The 16,797-nt window shown below is 39.6% G+C and overlaps 1 protein-coding gene across 1 annotated transcript; it reads left to right on the top strand.

The window, feature by feature from the left end:
- The first annotated feature begins 10,401 nt into the window (after nucleotides 1-10,401).
- Nucleotides 10,402-15,808, top strand: LOC111655928 (eomesodermin-like). The gene is made up of 7 exons (XM_023407485.2): nucleotides 10,402-10,597; nucleotides 11,989-12,637; nucleotides 12,814-12,968; nucleotides 13,262-13,383; nucleotides 13,857-14,015; nucleotides 14,155-14,216; nucleotides 14,466-15,808. The coding sequence occupies exons 2-7, from the start codon at nucleotides 12,114-12,116 to the stop codon at nucleotides 15,250-15,252; spliced, it is 1,809 nt and encodes a 602-aa protein (XP_023263253.1). The 5' UTR covers nucleotides 10,402-10,597; nucleotides 11,989-12,113; the 3' UTR covers nucleotides 15,253-15,808.
- Nucleotides 15,809-16,797: the final 989 nt, after the last annotated feature.

Below are 16,797 nucleotides of genomic sequence, written 5' to 3'. Positions count from 1 at the left end.
GTGGGTGGGTGGGTGAGTGGAGGAAGGTGGTAGAGGGAGAGGGTTTGACCCTAAACCAGTGATCTCTGCTGCCAGGTCAGTGAGGATGTAGCTATTGTCTGGTCAGCTTGTGGTAGGTACAGGACAGGTGATGATTTTCTGGAGCTCTTTTACACTGTTATAATTTTTTTTTAAAAGGGAGTAACAGTACATTAAGACAAAATGAATGGCATATATCTTTGAGTAGTTTTTTTTTCTAATTATATTTTTTGGGCATTTTTGCCTTTATTTGATAATGCAGTGAGAGCTAGACAGGAAAGTCAGGGAGAGAGAGACTGAGGGGATGACATGCAGCTAATGGCCGTGGGTCAGATTCAAATCCATGGACACTGCAGTTAGGACTAAGTCCAAGTGGTATCTATCTATACATCTATCTTGCAGTAGTTTTGCACAATATTTGAATATCTCGTATTCAAATGACTCTCTGCTAGTTAATGAAGGAAAAACATTAATGTGAATTAAAAGTTTTATAGTTCCCTGAAGTTACTGCGTTATCCTCCCGTCCTGTTCTGACACTCTGGGCTGTGATTCTGAAAATACGTTTGTAAAATTAAGTTGTTAAAAGGGATTTTTTTTTTTTTTTTTTTTGAGACACATCTGGCGTTCTCACTGCATCTGTAAAAGGGAAAGACCAAATGTTAATATGACTTCCTTCTTCCCAGAAACAGGAGAGGGCTGAAGAGAGATGGGTACAAAGACTCCATTCGTTCTCACTTGAGGGGCTCTCACCAAGATAATTATAAGCTTTATGAAAGTACACAGCAAAAAGTGGAAGAAGCCCACCAAAAGAATGGATAGACAGGAGAAGAAAATTACTTTTCCCCTCTGCCTTCGCTTTATGCCCCCCTTTAACAAGAGATGAGACGGCAATGGATGGAGGAGGCCTTCTTCAGGAGGCATCCTGGGGCTTTTGCGGCGAGGCAAGCAGGAATGAGGGGGAGCATTCAGCCCTTCTTGTGTTTCTTCCATTCATTAAGACAGCAAACCTTTGACCGCTCTACAATGACCAGAGTTTTCCCTCATTACCTGGTCCATCTTGATGAAAAGATGAAGAGGACAAAGATGAGGACGACGAGGAGAACAGAAATGAAGACCACACCATTTGAATAGGAGTTTGGTATAGAATCCACTAGCACTAAACAACACCAAAAGAGAACATCTTGTCTTTTGATCAAGTTTTCTCTCCATCTCTCTCTCTCTCTTTTCTCTGTCGTTTTTTTTTTCTAGAATATGATCCTCTCTGGGTTTCTGTACCCACATTGCCAACACTGTGCTGAGTGTCTGAATGCGGTTAATTATCTAAAAGGAAAAGTTTGTACCTGTTGAAAAGCTATCCTTGGCTGCTTGGCTTGTTAATGCCAACAAAAAGCAGCCATAGCGGACGGTCAGAGGACACCACATGCTGCGGAGAGCCTTTCAGACATGTCCCTAATAAGAATGCAGTGGTGAGAGCTCCTCTGAATGCATGCAGGGGAGAGGAAGATAGGTAGGACAGAGAAAAGAAAAGGAAGGGGAAAAAACATCTTTTACCTCTCCATCTATAATTACTCCAAATGAAGAATAGGCTGAAGAAATGGCTGGGGAGACTTTCCATTATGACAGAAAAAAAAAAAACCAACTATCAAGTAGTGAAGGCAAAGCACAAGATCGATACTTTTTTTAACGGATAAAAGAGAAGAGTTTTTATAACATCTCAGAGTTAACGATGTATGTGCATCAGAGTGTGTGCCTATGTGTGTGTCTTCAAGCAAAGTCACATTTTGTGACTTAAATGTACAAAAGCGCTGTCCAGACTCCATCAAGTGCAGCATTATGTCTTCGATCTATCGGCCCTGCAGTCAGTGTGTTTCAATACAGTCATGCTTAAGACACATCTGTGCTTTCTTCATGTATGCTTGGAGAAATTCTTCAAAGCTCTTTCACAACATGCAGGTACTTTCTTCTCAGCCATCTTACTTTTTTTTCTTCATTTTTTCTAATGAAATGAATAAAGGTGCTGTTTCCTCTCAGGCAGCATTAGAGAGAGATGTTGCTTGTCTGTTGAGCTGACAGCGATGTGTGTGTGTGTGTGTGCATGTGTGTGTAAGTGTGTTCGTGTGGACCACTGACCTGGGAGGATGTGTCATCTCGTGCTCTAAATGGCCTGTAAATGTTTTCACACTTTCACAGGGAGAGTCGTATGTGGTGAAGGTTTGGGAGAGGTCAAGCATGGCCCACATTGTTCATCTTGTCATCAGGCCTTTCACACCTTAAAATAATACACAAACACACAGCACTCACACACACAGCATGCAAGGTGTTGCACAAACCGGATATATGATGAATCGTGTTCATATACAGGTGGATGAAATGGTTGAGTTCCAAGTTGATATTTATTAAAACCCAAATCAAATAAATCTCAAAAATCCAATTGTATATTTTATCCACCCTGTGTTTTTATTAGCAAAATGGAATGCACAAATATTTGCAAATAAATAAACTACCTGGCAAAACTTTCACTTCCATTTCTTTGAATCGACTCAAGTTATTTATAACTTTTGTAACTTGAAATTGTTCAAAGGAAAGCCTAAATTAATTCAGCAAGGATTCTTTAGCAAATTCAATACTACATTCACAATGAATACAATACATTAATATCCAACCACAATCTTAATCAATACACATATCAAATGCACCTCCTCTCTCGTAGCCTAATTTGCTCAGCTTCTATGCCACCGGCAGAATATGAATGGTCTGATTTTGGGGTTTTATACGTCAATGATCCTCTCTGAGAAGGTGACTAGCACTGAAGGTTTGTGAGCAATTGACAGTGCTTTTATAGGATCAGTAAGTGTGTGCAAGTCTGTAATAAATTACACTAAAAATGGTGAAAAATACATTTTGCCAAGAATGATGCAAATCAGGACCCTATCTAAAAGCAGCATGTTTATTCAATATAGACTCGTTGATTCAACACGCTGTGAATCTGTGTGTGTGTGTGTGTGTGTGTGTGTGTGTGTGTGTGTGTGTGTCTGTGTGTCTGTGTGTCTGTGTATGCGGCGCATGTGAGACGGGCACAAGAGTGGGGGTACGGAAGAACACAGGCCTCACACTGAGGATAGGTGCTAAAATATACAGTGAGAAAAACTCAGTGAGAATTTGACAGCTGAGCAATAGAGAGGAATGGGGCGGGTATGGAGGAGATGTGTTCTGTAGACAATAAGAATCTATTTTTACTATGAGTAGTGGTATATATTTTCATCAGGTGTGGGTCTGAAATAAAGAAAACTTTTTTTTTAAAAATGTTTTCTGAGGCAATTTCTATTTTGCTCTGACAGCACTGTGAAGAGCGTATTTTTGATCTCTGAATCCTTTACATTTTGTTCTACCAGGTGTAGACCCACAGTAATCTTTTGTATAAACATGAGGAAAATGTGTGTGTATAGTAAAATATGAAAAGCTACTGTGTTTTTTCTGTTTTTCTGTCATTACTAACAGTGTATAAAATGTCCCATTTGTCACATTGCCAAATATTTGGAAGATTTTCCTTCTTCATATTGCCTTGGCAGTTTCTACTGCATGACTCCTAGCACTCCTAAAGTAAGTATATGCATACAAATACACATGCACATACACATAGCCTACATACACACATAGCACAGGGAGCAAAGAAGCAGCCTCTCAATTATCAACCTCTCCTCACTGCTCTCAACACCTCATGTTTTTCTGTTAATGACTGGATTAAAGCTCTGATCAAGATGCACTTAACCTATAAACAGCAATTCCCATTCACATACCATCGAAGAGCCAATTAAAGCAAGCCGGGGACTTCAATTAAGCCTGACAAAGGCCAGACAATATCAGGGGTTTTTAGGTTTGGGGGTTGGGGGTTGGGGGGAGCAGGGACAGTGTGTCATGTTAGCTTCTGCCAAGAGCAAAAATTTGGGACAGAACATAAAAGTCAAATTATCTGATTCTGAGGTGATAATACTTTACTTCAGTTGAAAGTAATAATGTTTTTGCTTTATTTGGATGAAGAGGGCTGATTTAAGGTGCAAGCACAAGAATAAAAGCACAATGTGGGTAAGAGTACACTGTAAAATGCTTTTTGTTAAAATTATTGGAAAATACTAGGTTTTCCTTCTGCAATCTCACTGCATGTCAATTTTATAAACAATTTAGGTATTAAAGTGTTTATGTGTATTCTCAGATTGTTTGTTGTTTGGCGAGCACTGACTGGATTTTTGGATTGAATGATAACTTTTTAATGACTGTTCTGGAGTTTTTAACAAGATGCCGAAGAGTTTGTCTCCTGAAACATGACAAAATCCTGAATTTGAATTCGACAAGAAGGAAATTAAGGAAAATGCAAAACATCTAGTCCAAATCATCCAGACATAATTACGTCTGTTTACCTGCTTAGCTTTGATGTTTTGTTGTGGTTAAAGAAGAGATTCTGTCACAGAGGCTGTTGCCTTCCAAGCGGTTATCAATTCAGAGGGGCATTTCTACTTTCAAACTTCTAAACAAAGCCGATTAATTAACTCTCAGGCTTATACCTCTGAACCATAAAGAGCTTACAAATTACCTTGGGGGAAGTGATTACAACCATGGAAAACAATAAATCAATCAACAAATCTAATGAAGCCTGCGTGCCATCGCTGGCATTTCACTCTTATTCACAGTCATCTGTGGAATAACAATGGGAAAGAAGGGGATCGTAGTTAAATTGTTAATCATAATGTGATACCACAGTCAGCAGATTCCCCATATGAGAAAAATATGCTCGGGGTCCTATCTGCTCAGAGAGGGGACATAATGCAGAAAATATTCTTTCCACCCCACTGGACAAAGGGATATTCTTCAAAACAACATAAAATATGTATTTGTTCTTTGAGAGAATTGGTACATTACAGTGATTGATATACTCAGATTTATTGAAATGAATTTTTTGTTTGAATGTATCACAGAGGAGGGACAGCTGACCTACTATATCCAGTGTTGTCCTGATTATACAATGTTATGTTGTTATGAACCCTGTAGGGATTTTTCTCCAAAACCTCTTTTATACAGAGATCCCAATATTGTCATTAAGACGACCCCCTATAACAAGCCGCCATAATGCCGCCCCATTGTGTGATTTTCAGGATACACCTACACTGATGCATTTTCGTTTTAAAACACATCACTTTTTCTACACTACTGGAGTTTCAAGCCCCTAAAACTGAGACCTTTGAAAACAATGACGTAGAGACCCACGTTCGCTACCTGATGGGGTCTTATCAGCCTTGACTGCCAGAGTGAATGCAACAAATTACAAGCATTATTGATCTTGTTGTCTTTTCTAGCAGCTGTTGTGCAGTTAAATTCCGCATTTTATAACGCTACAACTGCCTTTGCTGTTACTCGTTGGTAGTATTTTTATTATTTTATGCTACTAACCAACTGCAGACTAAACAATCTGCTTCCTGTTTACACGAGCACATGCATGTCCAGTGTATGTGAATGGTTATGTGATATCTCAGGTGTGGTAGTATGGACGAAGATTGTTTTTGATACAGAGCTGAAACGGCTGCCTGGACGGAGATCGTTTTTGATTAAAATGAAAATATCATTGTGGAACTTGTTGATGCCGGTGTTCCTGAAACAGATGTGTGACGTGTAACACAACAGCATCACAATGCCGGCCTCCCCTTTTACACAGATGTCGATCTGGCTCTTTGACAACCTCTGCAGCCAGCTTATGCTCCCACCCCCTTATTGCGATGTCAGAGGTCAGCAACGACTTCTATGCAATGTATGCAATAACTTGCTCAGTAGCACTTCGGCGGAAACTGAGTTTTCTGGTTGAAAGTTGGTCATCCTAACCACTAACTGGTGAAAATGAAGCAGAAAGTGCATTAGAGTCTGGAGTCTCAAACTAGGTTTTTTAGGCTTTACACCTGCACATTTTAGAAGCTTTTGACGTGTGCTTATATCACTTGTCGATTGTTGTTTGATCTAGGAGTCATCGCTATCTTTGAAGATCAGCTTTTATCAAGGCAGTGGCTCATGACTGTGACCTGAGATCAAATTGTGATCGGGGGGCTGCTGCCACAGGCAGATTGGTGGGCAGGAATTCTTAACAGTACAGATTGGGTGATAACGAGAAAGTGCTCTAAACAGCCTTAATTGGCTTTGGCCTTAAGCTTCTACAACTTCCCAACAGATAAGTGATTTTGGGAGTCATGGCTCTTGGCTGAGGAAAGCTTCTGGGAAGATAAATCTCTCGTGTGAAGCTTGTGATCAGAGTGAGCTGAGGGCAGGCTCAGACACTCGATCATCAGTGAAATGGTATGCTCTCTTGTAGCAAATACAGATAATAAGAAACGAGAAATAAGGGGTGTTTTACTTTTGGTTTGAAAGAATTTCAAAGACTCAACTGGACCAGTTGATCACATGAAACTGTGCTTTGCCTTTGTTGAATCTCAACATAAGAGCTATACATAATATATAACATAATTGTTAGAGTTGCTCCACTAGTGAATCAAAGTGTATTGTGATACCATAAAATGGCCAATGTGCTTCCTGATCTACAAACATTTGAAAAATACAAAACTAAAAGAAGCTAAATGCCACTTACAAATACCTACAATTCTATTGTAAAAAAAAAACAAGAGTTTTTTTGAATCTGTCATTTTATGTCTGCAACATTACATTAGCATAATGCTACTGTCTCAGTCAGATCTTTCCTGCAAAAGACATCCACAATCTTAATGGGACTAGTTGGTTAATAAAGGTTAAATAAATAGAACTTAATTCGCCTTCTGTATTTGTAAAGAGATATTCAGAGAGATAGCCTTCCAGTATAAAGTCATGCAAACAGGATCTCATTAGCAAATGCAAATGAGAAAACACCAAATCTTCGCAGAGAGGCAGAAGTGTATCTCCATGGGATAGCTGGAACATGACAGCTCACCAACCGCCCCCACGCTGAGCACCAAATGTGATGGTCCGCTCCTGCTGCTACTCTTAACAGGATGTAGGACCAAACCATAAATGTAAGCGTAGGGGGGAGATTAAGGAAGAGTATCACCAGAGGCCTTCATCGCCTAACATTTGAAGCCCTGCTGTAAAAACTCTCAGTGGTTAACATTAGTTTGTGAAATAAGAATCCCGGTATTTGTTATGGCTGTATTTATCATAAAGCACAATTTGTCGCCACTATTATGGTTATATTAATTATTGATCAAGGTTCTAAGGTTCTAATGATATGTCCATTATTGTTTTCCATTTTTCTTCATATATGTGATGACCAAAGTCTTTTTTTATATGTAATAGCTACTTTTATACTCTACAAGCAAGTTAGTTTCGATCTGGCAAGAAGTCTGCTCTTTATGCAGTGGTAACTAACTACAACTATGAGCTGTAAACGTTATAATTACAAATGTACAAGTAGTGGCAGTAAGTTTTTTTTCTTTTTCTTTTTGCACAGGACAGATCGTATAAGGAAATAAGGGAATAACATTTCTGGATTTTGTCTATGATCTGTGAAGGCAGTTGATCAGTTACTATGGCAGAAAGCTGAGATCACATTCAATTAAAGCGATAATTAATTAGGTTTGTATGTCTGTAAGTTGTTGAGAGGGTATTTCCCAGGAAGTGAGAAAGGCAAACCTTCAGAGCCAATCATAACACTCCTCTGAGAGTGTGTCTGTCGTGACATCACAAGCTGTGGCGGGCAGAGTTCCTGGCATGGCTTCAGACCAACAGACCTTCTGCTACCGGCAGGGTGGCAGTGGCCTAGGGCAAGGCGGTGACGGCCAGGTCACCAGCTTTTTCCTGCCTGGCATGAGCACCGCGGGAGAGGTGACCGGCAGGATGGCAAGATGTCAGAAACAGCCCTTTAGATGTGTCAAAAAGCAGGCACAGCTAGGGGAAGCTGCTCATCGAGTGTGACAGAGTGAGAAGTGAGGCCAGTCAGAGAGGATGCCCAATAAATACGTAAAAGCCAAACAGCATTTTGGGATCTATAGAGGTGGTTTAAAAAAAAAAAAAAAAGGGATGATTTTGGCAATGAGATAAGCTGATATAAGATAGAAAATATGTTTTCATCTTTAAGGAGAGCTATAGTGAACAATCAATGGGCCCATGCCTGTATGTATTTTAAGTGAAGAGCAGGGGGAAAAGGCAAACAAGGGCAAAAGGTGTCAAAGATTCTCTCCAGACATGTTTCAATCATATACAGATACTCAGTTTTGAGTAATAATTTGTGTCTGGTATGGGTTTCCCACAGAAAGTTAAATTAACTCATTAAAAATTCTTTCAAAATCCAGATCCTCAGTGTATATGCAATCGAGGTTTCAAATTTCCACATTACACTTGTGTGACTTGCATTTTGGGCTGTGACTTATGGCACTTATGTCACGAAAAAAATCATATTCATACATAAACGTGTTAACTGAGATTTAAGGTGAGCAAAGACAAAAATTTCCCCCTTAAGTAGATGAATGTGAGAACAGCCTCTCTAGTGTCAAACTCTGCACATAAACTCTGCGCTGAATTCCAACTGAAGGAGCATTATGCAAAATAGATTTATGTGCACATTACGTCAGTAATGCGCGCTGCTGGGACAGTGTTTGTCCCTGCACTGCTGGGACAAATAAATGCTTATCTAGAAACTGCAATAGAAACTTTTCAAGACTCCACACATTCACACTTCTGAGTCACTGGTTTTACCATCAAAGCACGTGACCATATGAGTTTGCATGTCAGATGCGTGGTTTGCTAAATAAAGAGAGCGAGGGAGAGAGAGAGAGTTTAATGTGCTTGAATTGAGAGTCACCATTATAATATTTTACAGTAAATGTATGTAAATATATGTACGTATTTGTGTATTAATATACCGAAAAATGGAAACAGGCGAGCAGGGGAAAATGCTGCTTGTTCAGAGTAAATTCAGGATAAATGAAACTGCTTTGCACACCATGATCTGTGAATTCTTACTCTATATTCATGACTTCCTGAAACAATCAAACAACTCAATTAGTTTATCAGTGCAATCAACAGAAGTGTATTAGCTTTAGACTGTTTGCTGTTCAAATAGTTTACCCAAATAGTTGATTTGTCTTGTTTGATGTGCGGTGTGTTTATTTCAGAGGTGCTTCACTAATCCTCTCACTGCCTTTATCATGTAAACTTTTCTCCAAGCGAGCAGCAGCTGCAGCTGAGCATCGTCTGGTCTTGAGAGGGGAGCGGGTCTTTAAGCTGTGAAAAGGTATGCCATTAGCACCGTAATGTAGCAGTATTTTAACGTCTGTAACGGGTTTCCTTTGAACCGAAGAAGTGGGAAGTATCGAGAAACAGTCTGATATGGGCCCCTTTAAAAGCTAAAATTATCTGTGAATTCTTTGCACGTCTGTGACTAATCTTACTGTACACTGGGGCAGCGTTTGACATCAACACTGTACTCTGTGAGTTCAGGTGTTGTTGACGATGTCATGTGATCTTTAAAGTAGATCATTGTGTCTATATTTCTGTGTCTGTGAAGATAAACACAGGAACACATCTTTTTCTTCATAAAGTATTTACCTTTTTTTTCCCATCTAGTAGGGGCTCGTCACTCTTCAGCCCCATTAGCAATGATGAGTGAGATCATATTTATTGTATATCTGTACTCGTCTTTCACAGCTATAGACTGCGATGAGTTTCAGTCATAACAAGTTAAATATGTGTATAATATGTAAAATTAAAAAATCATATGTACTAATATAATGTTTGATATCTTTGTTATTATCAAAGAGGCACATTTACTTTCCCAGTTCTTACTTCACAGACACATTTTGTACATGTTATTGTAGGTAAAATATCACAATGGCTGAAGCATGAAATCTCTCTCTACTTAAAGTTGAAACCAGCAGTGATTTTCAAATTGTTGTTTTTTTTATACATTTTTGGAGCTAATTTTGTGGGTGAAGTAAATGTTTTTTTGTTTTTTTTTTAAATCCAGATCAGCACCTCCTTTCATAAATCTGAAGATGAATGTATTTTTCTCTTTGTGTTGAAATGGATTTCATGGCTTCTTAGACAAGGAGCAGTGTTCTACAAAGTCTTATATAACAATATAAGGCACAGTAAGGTCACCATAAACCGACAGACACACTCTGAGCCCTGATGGGAGTGTTATTTTGGTGATGTCTTTGTGAGGATGATAAGATGGAAACAATTCACGGATGGATTGGGAAGCAGCAGCCTCGCTCTCATGCACCTTTGGATAGATGCTGAGGATCCCCCGCCCCTCCCCTGGAGATCAGAGGAGAATCTGATAATAGGCTGCTATCTGTGCGTCATGGCCACAAGGAGAGAGCAGCGGTGAAAACGGGAGTGCGCCTCTACGCTCAGATAAGTCCGCCTCCACATGGCTCAGGTTTTATCTTCTGCTCCCTCCTCGACCTCAAACACAACATGATGTCATGTGCTGGTATGGGCTCAGCTTCGCAGGTTGTTTCGAGGGGTGCCTGAGAGAGTTTTTATTTTGTTAGAATAATTTTTTGTGCCTTGAACTTGATTTGCAAAAGGAACCAGGAGGAAGAATCGCTTGGTGAGTTTATACGTTTTGATATATTTTTTATAGGCCTATGTGATGTATGTATCTTAAGTTTTTATCACACTCTCTGATTAAATATTATTTTAAATGTAATAAATGAGAAATTAACAGATTATTTGCCACAAAATACAGCTAACAATGAATTTAGTGTTTTATATGTTGTTATTTACAGGGAATTAAGCCTCATTAAATTATTTTATTTGTCTATACACAGATGTAGGCTATTTGTAGCCAATTTCTTTATTCATTTTTCTCTATATGCCAGTTTAGATTTGTTTGTTGTCATTTGTCACATCGGACTGTCTGATCCAAGAAACATCACAGGTTTCTTCAAACGGAAAAATAATTGGCTATTTCCCTTTTTCACGTCTGGTGTCCCGGTGGGACACAGAACCGCATCAGATCTATGAATGAATGCAAATTCATTAACTCTGAATAATAACATAGGATTAAAAACATCACATCTCTTACTAAGAAAGTAACTCTACATATGTTTACAATGTGTTTTTCAAAAATATTTTTTATAAAGATAAATGGCTTGCTAAACTGATGACATGCATGTATTTTTGTAAATACTATGGGGTCAATAACTTTATGAAATGTTAAAAAATAAAATGAAATAAAACCAAATAAATAGCACGATTTGCTTTTACCGAAGAATTTGCCTTCATGAGATTCTCTCAAAATATGACACGGATTTCAAGAGTCGGGGGCGAGCTTTCACCTCACACAAAACAACCCCCAAAAATCTGTGCATTACTTCAAGTTTGTCAGATGACTTACAAGAAACTAGCTCTTAGCTGGAGGCGAATCATCTCCAATATTATCCAAATAGAACTACATTTTAAAAATTTATTTTTTAATGTTGACCAGACACGTAGCCAACTGTCCCATTCAGTTGCATTAGATAGAAAACAAATTTTTCTTGGTTTTGTTTGAACTTTTGACCTGAATCACATCGCGGATACTGTAGCCTCTGAACTCTAAAAATCAAAGTGCCTTACACTAAATTTAATTGAATAATCTCCCAAACCTAATAATCCTAATACGGAAGAAAAAGATAAGTAAAAGAAAATAAAGACCGAGGAGCCGCTTTTTAAGTTACAGTAAAGCCACAATGACCGAGGAAGAAGACAAAGACCGAAATTGAAAATTTCAAGTTTGGTATAGACTTGACAGCCATAGTCTGATACGCCCACACAGATGTGAAGCTTTGATATGACGGTCAATTTTTCCACACACATCTCTGTGCATTGTCGTGTAACTGTACGTGCACTTTCCCTGCTTGGCACTTGCATCGGGCCTTTCAAATGCTGGTGACTCAGGAAACCAGATGACTTGATATGTAGCCTATCGTCCCTAACTCTAACCTGTTTCTGTCTCAGGGACTCAGACTGCAGTGGATGCATGTTTTTAGAACAAAACATCTGAAATAAAATAGTTTCAGTGATTCCTGAGGGGGGAGAAAGCCATCAACCTGTGAATTAAGACTGAGTGAAGAACCGCAGCCATGCTTGGCGGTGAAGGAGAGAGCAGCACCTTCTCTTCTACGAAGGAGGCAGCGGATGAGAGGCGAAAGTCTCCAGCTGTGGATGGGGATGACCCGGCTGCTCGCAGCAGGTACACAGAGCACGGGATGGGTGCTGACCGGTACTACCTCCCTCCAGCAGTTTCTAAACAAAACCCAGAGGCAGCGAATCCCTGCTCTTTCCTCCCCTATACCCCTAGTGGGACGGTTTATACCCCGTCCGGCGCTGGCAGGTACGCCTCATCTCTCCACTTGGGCTCCGTGTTGCCTCCCGCGGGGTTTTCCCCCTCCACAGCCGGCCGCAGTCACTTCAGCTCGGCTTACCAGCTCGGGCAGAGCCCCGGCTGCATCTACCCGCCCTACACCGGCTCTGGTTCCGCTCTCAGCAACATGACTCTGCCCACCGGCGGCCCAGGGATGAGGGCCCAGGTCTACCTCTGCAACCGGCCGCTGTGGCTCAAGTTCCACCGGCACCAGACCGAGATGATCATCACCAAGCAGGGCAGGTGAGAAGTCTGCAATAATGCAAATGAAACTTTCCTTTCGATTCTTATTCACTTGTTTTGTTTAAATTCGCTGTCAAATTTCATTGATTTACTATAAATGCCTGCTATAATTATGTTTGAGGTGCATTATAGTTTTCAATACTGTTTGTTGATTTTATTTTGCTTTGTGTTTGCAGACGGATGTTCCCGTTTCTCAGTTTCAACATAGCTGGTCTGAGCCTGACAGCGCACTACAACGTGTTTGTGGAGGTTGTGCTGGCGGATCCGAACCACTGGAGATTTCAAGGTGGCAAGTGGGTCACCTGTGGGAAGGCGGACAACAGCAGCCAAGGTACGGAAACAGGTCAATATTTAGTTTAGTTCCATGTTGAATTTTTATTTGAGTTATTTACCTTTCAGTAAAAAAAAAAGAAAAAAAATGAAATTAGTAAAATTATCTAATTAGCACGTTTTTTATTTCCAAAATTAATTTACGCTATATATTCGAAACAAAATAAGGCCAGAGGCCTTTAGGTTATAGGTGTGCAATCTGAACCATTTTGTTTCAATGAATAACCCATTAAACTGATTACTTGAGGTTGGCTGCTGGGAGTTTGATGTCTCTAATGTCTTTCTTTATTTCAGGGAACAAAGTGTATATCCATCCAGAGTCTCCAAACACAGGGGCCCACTGGATGAGACAAGAGATCTCCTTCAGCAAACTGAAACTCACCAACAACAAAGGGACCAGTCACAATACTTCACAGGTAACTCAGAAATAAATGAAGCTAAATTAACGGCTTAAACCCTCATGGATGATTTAAATAGTCTGAATAATAGAAATATTAAAAATGATTTTCGTTGAACTGTGATTAGTTGCTTGTTTTTTGTATCAACGATATAGGCTTAGGCTTTTTGCAACTGAAGGCCATTTTCAGTTTTTATATTGTTGTTGGGAAAATCATTTGCAGGCTTTTATAAGCAGAGCTGTCAAGGAGGATATGACGCTTTTATTCTCATCAGAAGTTGTGCAATCGAATACATGAATTGAACACGTTCATCAAATAAAAAATAAAAAAAATCAAGTGCAAAATTCAATGAAGTACTAAACTCAAGACGCTGTGATAAAGTATGGCCTTTTCCAACTCTAGAAAAATAACCGTTAAGCACCAATCATTTGCTTGTTTTTAATAATTTACGGATGATTTTTTTTTTTTTTTTTTTTTTACCGTGTGTGTAGATGATTGTCCTGCAGTCGCTGCATAAGTACCAGCCCAGGCTGCACATCGTGGAGGTGACGGAAGACGGGGTGGAGGACATTAACAGTGACGTTAAGACTCAGAGCTTCACTTTTCCAGAGACCCAGTTTATTGCTGTCACTGCCTACCAGAACACGGATGTAAGCATGAAAATATATTGATTTTTTTTTTTTTTATCTTACTCAAACTTGCATGTTAAATGATCTTCTTCACAATTGTTCTCTCCGTATCTTCGCATAAAAATATGTTGCTTTTTCTTCCATTTTGCTTTTCTTTCAGATCACACAGCTGAAAATTGATCATAACCCTTTTGCCAAAGGATTCAGAGATAATTATGATTCGTGAGTATTTTACTTCAATGTCATGCAGTGCTCATAAGTTATAAATTGTGTATCAATATATTTTCACAATACATAAATGTATCAAATTAGATGTTTTATTGTATCAAGTTTATTTATTTAAAAACTTCAAATCAATTTTAAGTAGTATGAGTGTGCCAACTCCTTTCAATAGAAATTTTCACACCAGTTTTTTTCACCTATACATGGACCTTTCCTGACCTCAAGTTCATAAGAACGTGTGTTTTTCAGGATGTACACAGCACCAGAGAATGACCGACTCACCCCATCTCCAACTGACTGTCCACGTGCCCACCAGATAGTCCCTGGTGCCCGCTACACCATGCAGCCTCTCTTCCAGGACCAATTTGTCAACAACCCACCCCAGAATCGCTTCTACAACAGTGAGAGAGCAGTACCACAGACTACCAGCCTCCTCTCACCTCAGACTGAAGACGGAGCTTCGCAGAGGTGGTTTGTCACCTCCATGCAGCAAGGAGGAAACAGCACTAGCACCAGCAACAAGCTAGATCTGACACCTTATGAGGGTGAATACTCAAGCTCCCTGCTTCCTTATGGTATCAAATCCCTGTCCATGCAAACATCCCACGCTCTCAGCTACTACCCAGACTCTCCTTTCACCACCATGTCTGCAGGGTGGGGGTCCAGAGCAGCATACCAGAGAAAAGTGACTCCGAGTCTACCTTGGTCTCCCAGACCCAGTCCCACTGCTGGTTTCCCAGAAGACTCAGACAAAGTAAAACCACAGATAGAGGAGGAGGTGAATGGCAGTGGAAGCCTGATCTCCTCGTGGACAGAGACACAGGCATCAGCTCTTGGCCTTGACAAGGCTGATTCTTATTCTACAGCCTGCAAACGAAGGCGTTTGTCCCTTAATGGTCCAAGCACAGAGGACTCACCCGCTGATATCAAGTGTGAGGACTTGGCCTCAGCGGCCACCAACAGTAGCTCCTATAGCAAGGAGCCCCCTCCATCCAAAGGCATGGCAGCTTACTATTCCTTTTACACAAACCCTTGAATGATTTGTCTCTGACAGATACGGCGTCATGTTGTGATTTAGTTGTTCTTCATCTGCCACCATGAATAAGAATTATTATTTTGCGTTTTTGGTATGTGTGCACCCGGAATTTGTCTCGGTGTTGAAAAAATGTTTTTTTCCTTCTGTGGTGGCAAAGGAAATATCATGGACACATTAAAAATAATGGCATTAAGGGTTATGAGACATGTGTGGCATAATAAGCATTGCCCCCCATGAGATGTAGGCTTATTTTGTCTGTTTTCCTTGACAATATATTTTTTGAACCCCCCATTTATGTAACTCTGTATTTGCTATTCTGAAAGTGCCAAAGCATTTGTTTAAGTTTCCCCATTTTTAAGAACAGTGTTATGTATGTTCTATTGTTGCATACATTACTGTATCTGGCTTTAAACTGAGATTATGTGTTTACAGATTATTTATTGAAGGCCCGTTGATATGAAAGTTGTGCACTCTTAAATGTGAGAATAATATGCTGTATATACCTTCATTTCAATGTTCAGATATTTGATAATAAAAGGCATATGTGTTGTTTGGAGTATGTGAGTGATTATTTCAAGTTAACCTTTGCCCCTGTTTAAACATAGCATACTTTAGATATGATGGACTGGAGTGTACATTTAATCTTAAATTTTTGTTTGCTCTATGAATGTGCCACTTAAGGATTGTCTGTAATTACTCAAATTGTTATAGCCTATTTGATGCATTTATAAACTTTGATTTCATTGCACATTGGACCCAAAGCTTGCACAGGTGGAGGATAAAGCCACTTAAATTGACCTGACCCACCTTTTTAAGACTTCATTTAAATTATATTTTTTTCTTGATGAACAACAAGTGGCAAGGCACAAAACAAGTCATATTAAGAATCAATTGTTCAGGGTATATGCCACAGAGCATAACCTAATGTCCTCCCAGAAGTGTTATGTGTGTGTTCTGTGGACTATGTCGCACTCTAGTGGTCCTTTATTGTACTCACAGCCATTACAAACTAATAACGATAGCAGCCTGTTGAGTTGTGATGGAGACTGAGTGCCCCTGACATAATAGTGAGTTCTCCTCTCAATCTCCTCTTAACGATCAGCAGCCGAAAAGTGCAGAGTTTGAACTTTTTTTTATTTTGAAGAAACCCATTCCTACTCTGTCCATGGGAACCTGACTCACATTGAATAGCATAGGTTTGTCCTATATGTAACTCTTATCTCCACATAGCACCACAAATATACACAATTATTATCCTGAGCAGAGGATGAATTAGAAGACAAGAAGTAGATGAACTTTTATTTTAAAAAAAATCACGCACTTGGTTGGCCAGTGCATGTCTAGTGCATAATATTGTACGTTAGGATACCACCGATAAAACTTTTTCGTTTAAATATAACTTAATTAATGTCTGTGTCTCTGGAGTTATCATAAGCTTTAGCAGTATATGAACGTTTAGTGTTTGAGAAAAAAAAAGAATAAGCCGTCTTTCTCCGCCTGTTTTGGGGGTTGTGTTGAAACCTGGCAACCAGACTAGCAGCCAGC

Source organism: Seriola lalandi, unplaced genomic scaffold (assembly GCF_002814215.2).
Source record: "Seriola lalandi dorsalis isolate HSWRI2012SDOR001 ecotype SW California unplaced genomic scaffold, Sedor1 jcf7180002054336, whole genome shotgun sequence".
In the NCBI taxonomy this organism is placed as follows: Eukaryota; Metazoa; Chordata; class Actinopteri; order Carangiformes; family Carangidae; genus Seriola; species Seriola lalandi.
The sequence above is the reverse complement of the archived record's forward strand: the minus strand, read 5'-3'. Positions and strand labels throughout refer to the sequence as shown.